This window comes from Acyrthosiphon pisum, chromosome A2, assembly GCF_005508785.2.
Source record: "Acyrthosiphon pisum isolate AL4f chromosome A2, pea_aphid_22Mar2018_4r6ur, whole genome shotgun sequence".
NCBI classification, from domain to species: domain Eukaryota; kingdom Metazoa; phylum Arthropoda; class Insecta; order Hemiptera; family Aphididae; genus Acyrthosiphon; species Acyrthosiphon pisum.
In genome coordinates, this window is record NC_042495.1 from 18,502,890 (window position 1) to 18,510,659 (window position 7,770).

The following is a 7,770-nucleotide window of genomic DNA, read 5'->3' on the forward strand; positions in this document are numbered from 1 at the left end:
TGATTTTTTCAGGGGGGGGATACGGCTGATTGTTTAACATATGAATTATTTTATTATTGAAATATAATGTATGGTTATGTCTAATATCAATTTATAAAATTATGGTAAATACAAACTTTATTTATAACTTAGGTATGCAGACTGAATCACGGACATTCGCCTCGACCATTCCCCCCCATCGTACGGACTCTTTTCGGTGTAGTAGGACATTTTCCCCCGATACATTTTTGATGCGGACATTCCCCCATTTTTTTAAAGTTTACTATTTTATAATAATTGTTTGTTATTTAATATAAACAATTTATTATTTTATTATTAAATATTTTGCCTATCGTCTAATATTTTCAAATATTTTCATAAATATAATAAATTATAAATGAATATTTTTGATCAACTGAACTACTTGAATAAAATTCAAAAGCAATTATTAAAATGTTAAATATCCAAGCTGGTAGTCTTAACAAAAAAAAAAATAAATAAAAAATATGTGTTTAGAAATAACAAAAGAATTAGTAATCAAATGTTTTTTACAAAATTTATCATTTTTATGCCTGATTTTTTAGCTATTTTTATTAATGTTTAAAGCTTAAAATATAAAATATAATAATATGCTTACTTTTTTTTTAATTTTAATTTTTGAAGCAGTTCAGTGGATCGAACAAATTGATTTATAACCTATTATATTTATGAAAAAAAAAAAAAATAATTTCATATTAAATAATAAGTAATATTGTATTATTAAATTCGATATTATTAGTCAATAATAAACTTAAAAAAAAAAATTGGAGGAAAATGTCCACATCAAAATATATATGGGGGAGAAAATATGCTACTGCACCGAAAACAATCAGGGGTAAAATGTCCATTTAACATACATACAGACTTTATAAATATATTATAGTATTAACAATGTTTTTATTATATTAGTATATCTATTTTTTTGTTTTTTTTTTTTGCTAATTCGTCCAGTACTTCGTTGGATGATGTTATATTTATAGCCCCGCAATGAACAGCGATAGAAAAAATATTACCGCTAAGTCCACAACTTAATTTTCTGTAACGATATTAGTGATCTTACTTATTTTTTTCATCCGCCGAGTGGTTAGAAGTAGAGCAACTTGCATCAAAAATCAAAATAGTTAGTAATTTTCCTTTTATAGACATAGTAATTGTGAAAATGTTAAATGGACAAAATAGTCAATATTACAAAAGACACCGACCGTATAATAGTAAGTAATAGTACTACACGAAATAGAAGAAAACACGAGTACGAAAGAGTAAAGACGAATCATGGTGATAACTAAATATTATGAGTTATGACAAATAATAAGCAATCGATATTTCAAGTTTTCAACCAACTAATGACTTGGGGCTGTTGGTACGTATATTGTAAAGTATACCTACCGATCGCACTATCGCCTGTATAGGCAAATGTTCTGGGAAAGTTTAGAGCTAGTTGTTATTGAGAATTCTCGATGATCGAATTGGATAATTCCCATATTATATTTTGTGTAAGCAACTAAATATTAATAATGATATCCTAGTAGTTAGATATGAGTCTAGATAATAATATAATCATGTCATATAAACACGTATAGACATATTCTGACATTTTGTCGAAATTTACAATATTTGATAATTTGTTTTTAGAAAAAAAAAATTTAAACAAAAGTTAATGCATTATAGAATATACTTAATTATAAACTGTTATAACTATTGAAAAAAATGAATGGAGGGGATCTATCCTCCTCATCCCCCCCCCCCCCGGTTTGAACACCACTGATGATGATGATGATATTGTATTAAAATTACTATGAAAAACGGAAAAACTACATACATTTTTCTGATGAATAAAAACATTAGGTCAAAATTAGATAGAATATTATCGAAGTTTTTAAAATAATAATAATAATATGTAGCTAGACTGATTATTTTTTAACATGTTGTTGTGGAAAAAATAAACAATACATTTGGTAAAAGAACTTTTAAAATATTTGGGTAAAGATAATCTTTTTTGTACTGTTCCCCAATTTCAATACTATAATGATCCACCTATATGTGGTGATTTGTGTTTAGAATTTATTTAAATATCATATATTTTTAATAGAAATATTTCTATTAAAAAAATAACAAGTATACGAGTTAACGAGAACAACGAGTTGTTTTGTTAACAAGTCTAAGAGTATGTATGTTTTAATATTTCGATGTTAAAAAAAAAATGTACTAATGTAAATAATAGTATGTATAATAGTTATGTTAAACGACTTAAACAAAATCTAAAATATTTAAATATCGTTAAACAATTTGAAAATTAACTACTACAACTTGTGAACGATCCTGTGAAAGAACTTGATGTTGATAAATATTTTTTTTTTTTTTTTATTAGACAAAACTATCCGCGGCATCGGAGGCCATTGGACGTATTAGATACATTTAAAAAACGAAAAGAAAAATTATAGTTTACAATTACGTTTGTGCATTAGATATACATATATATATATATATAGAAAAAGAGATAAGAAGATATATATAATGACATATTGTATATTTTAAATTTTCTTAAGTAGTTGGGTTTGCCAATGGAGGATAAAGAGGGTCATCGAGGTGTATTAGATTTTCGAGACTATATTTTACGTAATAGTTGTTGAAGAAGTGTTTTGGATGGTGTGTAAGAGCTTGGGGTGATCTAGATATTCTTACTGCTAATTTGGCAGTTTGTTCTTTCCATCGTACAGCCAGGGACGGGATTCCTGCAATGTCAGGATGCTTTTAATGGGGCTGGAGCGGAAGGCACCAATGGAAAGGTGGATGCTGGCATTGTGAATTGGCCATAATTTTTGTAGGTGTGTAGGTTTGGCTGTTGAGAAAATCGGGGCACCATAATCGAGTTTTGAGAGAATAAGGGCCTTGTAAATTTTAAGTAGTGCTTGAGACTGGGCTCCCCATGAGGTATGGCCAGGAGTTTTAATAATGTTGAGTCTGGGTGTTGTGGCGTTTTTAAGATTTAGGATGTATGGAATCCATGTGGCTTTGTGATCAAAAATGATGCCTAGGGTTTTGACTTTTGTTTGGTTTTCAATGACGTGGTTTCCGAAGTTGATTTGGACCTTATTCCTTGTACTCTTATGGTTAAATACTATGAGATTGGTTTTTTTCATGAGAGAAACGGAAGCCAGATGTTTTAGACTACGACAAGAGTTTGTTGGTGGAATCTTGTAGTATGTATTGAATCGACGTGATATTAGAGCTGTGGCATAGGATGGTAAAATCGTCGGCGTAAATTAGAGGTATATTAGGGCGTTTTATTTCTTCAGAAATATCGTTGACAGCAATTAGAAACAGAGTTACAGAAATGGAGGACCCATGCACAACTCCATTGTCCTGGGAGTATGTGTCTCAGAGGGTGTTGGGGATTTTTACTTGGAAGGTGCGGTTCTCGAGGAGGTTAGAGATAAAGTCGATCATGTTGTCCTTAGAGATAATTTTGTTGAGTTTATCTAATATTCTGGGTCTCCTTACTGTGTCGTAAGCTTTAGCGATGTCGAAGCTGATCATGCCCATTTTTTGTTTATTAAGTAAAGATGTGCTAATTTAATTTTTTATCGTGATAAGGTGATTTAATGTACTTCTGTTGCGTCTGAATCCGTTTTGAATGGGGGGTGTTGGGTACGGTAATATCAGCGCTTGACGAATGTCGCGGTGAACTTATGATCCCGCCCCGCGACGTTCATATCTACGAACCGGTCGCGTTACGTCGCTTCGCAAGTTGATCATTACCGTGCGCCCGGCGTGCCTCCTCTTAACAGTTCTCGTATCTTATGATAAGACATCGTTGTTGTTTTGTCGTGCGTGCGTTCGTTCGCTCTCGTTTTTCTTTAAAAAAAAACATGTGAGACGTTACTTACCAATATTATATTTTTGTTTTGTATATATACGCGTTGCTTTTTGTTAAGTACGTCGTTGTGTGTGCGCCATCGCCGCCGCCGACGTCTACGGCCGTCGCCGTTTTTATTCACGTTGTGTGTGCGCCATCGCCGCCGCCGACGTCTACGGCCGTCGCCGTTTTTCACTCGCGTTGTGTGTGCGCCATCGCCGCCGCCGACGTCTACGGCCGTCGCCGTTTTTCACTCACGTTGTGTGTGCGCCATCGCCGCCGCCGACGTCTACGGCCGTCGCCGTTTTTCACTCACGTTGTGTGTGCGCCATCGCCGCCGCCGACGTCTACGGCCGTCGCCGTTTTTCACTCGCGTTGTGTGTGCGCCATCGCCGCCGCCGACGTCTACGGCCGTCGCCGTTTTTCACTCACGTTGTGTGTGCGCCATCGCCGCCGCCGACGTCTACGGCCGTCGCCGTTTTCACTCACGTTGTGTGTGCGCCATCGCTGCCGCCGACGTCTACGGCCGTCGCCGTTCTTATTCACGTTGTGTGTGCGCCATCGCCGCCGCCGACGTCTACGGCCGTCGCCGTTTTTCACTCACGTTGTGTGTGCGCCATCGCCGCCGCCGACGTCTACGGCCGTCGCCGTTTTTATTCACGTTGTGTGTGCGCCATCGCCGCCGCCGACGTCTACGGCCGTCGCCGTTTTTCACTCACGTTGTGTGTGCGCCATCGCCGCCGCCGACGTCCACGGCCGTCGCCGTTGCCGTCACCGTCACCGGCGTCGTGGTAAATCTATATCGTCGGACATCGTCATGCCATCCAAGGAAACTCCGGTGATGTTTATTTTCTATTTTTAAAGCTTTGTTAAAAAATATCGATCTTTGTAAAATATATTTTGTTACTAGTCTTAGATTTAAGGACCCCCCCGTCCCGTTATTTGTAAAATTAATAATTAAGCTCATTTCAATACAGTCCACTAAAATTAAAAATATCCGAGTCTGTCTTTTCCTTACAAACTTATCCACTACCTTATAACTATCCGGCATTTAAGGTTGCCGGCCATATCCCGCGCCATTCACGTGCCATAAGGGAAAGCCGCAGCCGCACATTTGGTCCTTCGGGCCGGATCTAGAGATAGGTTTTCAGGACTTATTGTCTTTATTTTCGACAGTTCAGCCATGCCCCTTTCCCCAGCTGAAATAGAACGCGCAGAGCGACTGCTTAAACGTACAATCGCAAAACGTGACTCGTTAGTGTCACAAATGCAATTTCTCTGCGATCTAGCTAAAAAGTTGGAAGTGAATAGTGAGGTCCTTCCATTGTTCCGCGCTCGTAAAAGGGACATCGGTTCTCTTCGTACACAATTTAATGTTGAGCAGGATGCTATTTTGGACATACTCATACAACTCGTACGCGACGAAGAGTATGACAACGTTCATGTGCCTATTGCAAACAGAATGTCGGAATTTTATTATAGTATTATGACTATTGCTGACACCGTTCTTGATGAGACGCCTACGTCCTCTTCCACGATCGAATCCAACATTAACAGTAGCTCAAACATACAACTTCCAAAGATTGATTTACCAAAATTTGACGGAACTCTAATTAACTGGATTTCATTCCGGGACACGTTTATTTCTTTGGTACACGACAACTTAAATATTGGAAAGTTAGAAAAATTCCATTATTTATTAATTTGTGTTTCTGGTTCAGCGCTTACTGTCGTCAAGGCCATACCTTTATCTGCGGCCAATTACGACATTGCATGGAAGGCTTTGATTGACCGTTATGATAATCAGCGATTACTTGCTACTGCCCATTTAGAGAAGTTATTCGCCTTTCGTCCAATTAATACGGAGTCCCTTTCTTCACTTTCAGCATTTGTGAGCACTTTTCAAGAGAACATCGCCGCAATCAAAGTTCTCGGAGTGAATGATCTTGCGGGATTTATGTTATTTTTTATCGGTTCTCGCGCGTTAGACCCCGTCACCCGTAATCTTTTTGAGAGTACTGTGTCACAAGATTCTGTTCCCGTATTTGATGTATTGCTTAAATTTGTACAACAGCGGTGTAAGGTATTGGAAAATATTAAAAGTTCCGAAAAATTGGTTACCCACTCAACAAAAATCAAGAACAACCCAAGTTCTCGTGCGGTGTTGACTATTACTGACGCGAATTTTACGTCGCCGGGTACCTCTTCCGAACCTATTCAAGGACGAAAGTTTCAACGCAGTTGTGCGTATTGCAAACAGGATCATCCCATTTATCGATGTCAAGCTTTCTCGAAACTTACGGTAATTAAACGACGTGAATTTGTATCGTCAAATAAACTTTGCTTCTCATGCATGAATCCCTCGCACGCGGTGTCAGTCTGCACGTCAAAGTATAACTGCAAGACTTGTGGTGAACGTCACAACACCCTTCTGCATTTAAAATCCGAAAACAAGCATTCTCAGCCTGGTCCTACGTCGAATCATGTGATCACAACGAATCAGTCCGATTCCATCGAATCAAAAACTCAATTTGCTGGCACGTCTTACACTAATAATACTGTCGTACTCGGGACGGCCTGTGTCCGTATTCAGGATCGCTGCGGTAGCTATCATTCAGTGAGAGTATTATTAGACAGTGGATCACAGATATCAGCCATAACTTCTGAGTGTGCCAACCGTATCGGATTGGGTCGTCAAAAATGTCGCACGGAGATATCAGGCCTAGGCCAGAATCAAGTCATACCGGTCAAGGGTCGAACTGAATGCTCGTTCATTCCAGGTCAATCCATGGAACCAGTTATCAGTTGCAAGGAAGTGTTGGTCCTTCCACGAATTACATCATTCATGCCAGCCAGACCTTTACCATCAAGTGTACGTGCGCAGTATCAAAACCTCCAACTCGCGGATCCGGACTTTGATAAACCTGCCCGGATCGACATGCTTCTGGGTTGTGATGTTTTTCCTTATTTAATTCGCCATTGTTCGAAAATCATACATTCGGATAGCTTACCGTCAGCGTTGGATACATATCTTGGTTGGGTTTTAGTTGGTACAGTGGTCAATTCTTCATCAAACGATCATTTGGCTTCATCCAATTCCTTATCGATCACGTTAAATCCATCTCTGGATACATTGCTGCATCGATTTTGGTCCGTCGAAGAGCCTGCAACGCCATCTATCCCTACTACAGAGGACGAACTTTGTGAAAAATGGTTTAAGCAGACTGTATCGCGGAACGCATCGGGTAGGTTTTGCTTGGCATTACCCTTCCGAGACGTCGTCTTTGCCGAGACAGGTTCACAACCTGTCACTACCGTCTCCGACTTGTCGTCCTCCCATGGGCTCGGCTCCTCACGATCGATGGCCCTCAAACGGTTATTTAATTTGGAACAACGTCTGAGTAAAGACCAGGCTCTATACGATGCTTACCGGTCATTCATGGACGAATACTTGTCATTGGGCCATATGAAAATTGCGACACGACCAGGAAAGTATTTCATACCGCATCATGCGGTAGTGAAACGTGATGGTGATGTATCGAAGTTACGAGTGGTCTTCGACGCGTCGGCCAAATCATCCTCCGGTACTTCTCTTAACGATTCCTTGTGCATTGGACCAAAATTGCAAACGGAGATTGGTGAATTACTATTGACTTGCCGCTTATACAAATTCATCTTCATTGCCGACATTGTCAAGATGTATCGACAGATTTCTGTTCGGGATGAAGATTGTATTTATCAACACATTTTGTGGCGCCGGTCGCCTGACCATGAGGTACAAGAGTTCGAATTACTGACAGTTACCTACGGACTCAATTCTGCGCCGTTTCTTGCGATACGTGTGTTGCATGCCTTGGATGCTGTCTCCGAACTCGCTATTTCCCGCTGCAAAGGGA

General features: G+C 39.0%; 1 protein-coding gene across 1 annotated transcript in view; it reads left to right on the forward strand.

Moving 5' to 3' along the window:
• Positions 1 to 5,057: 5,057 nt before the first annotated feature.
• LOC103309492 overlaps positions 5,058 to 7,770 on the forward strand; it is a 2,838-nt gene continuing 125 nt past the window's right edge. The window contains exon 1 of the mRNA XM_008185024.1: positions 5,058 to 7,649. Within this exon, the coding sequence (XP_008183246.1) occupies positions 5,058 to 7,649 (2,592 nt within the window). The remainder of the gene's footprint in view (positions 7,650 to 7,770) is intronic.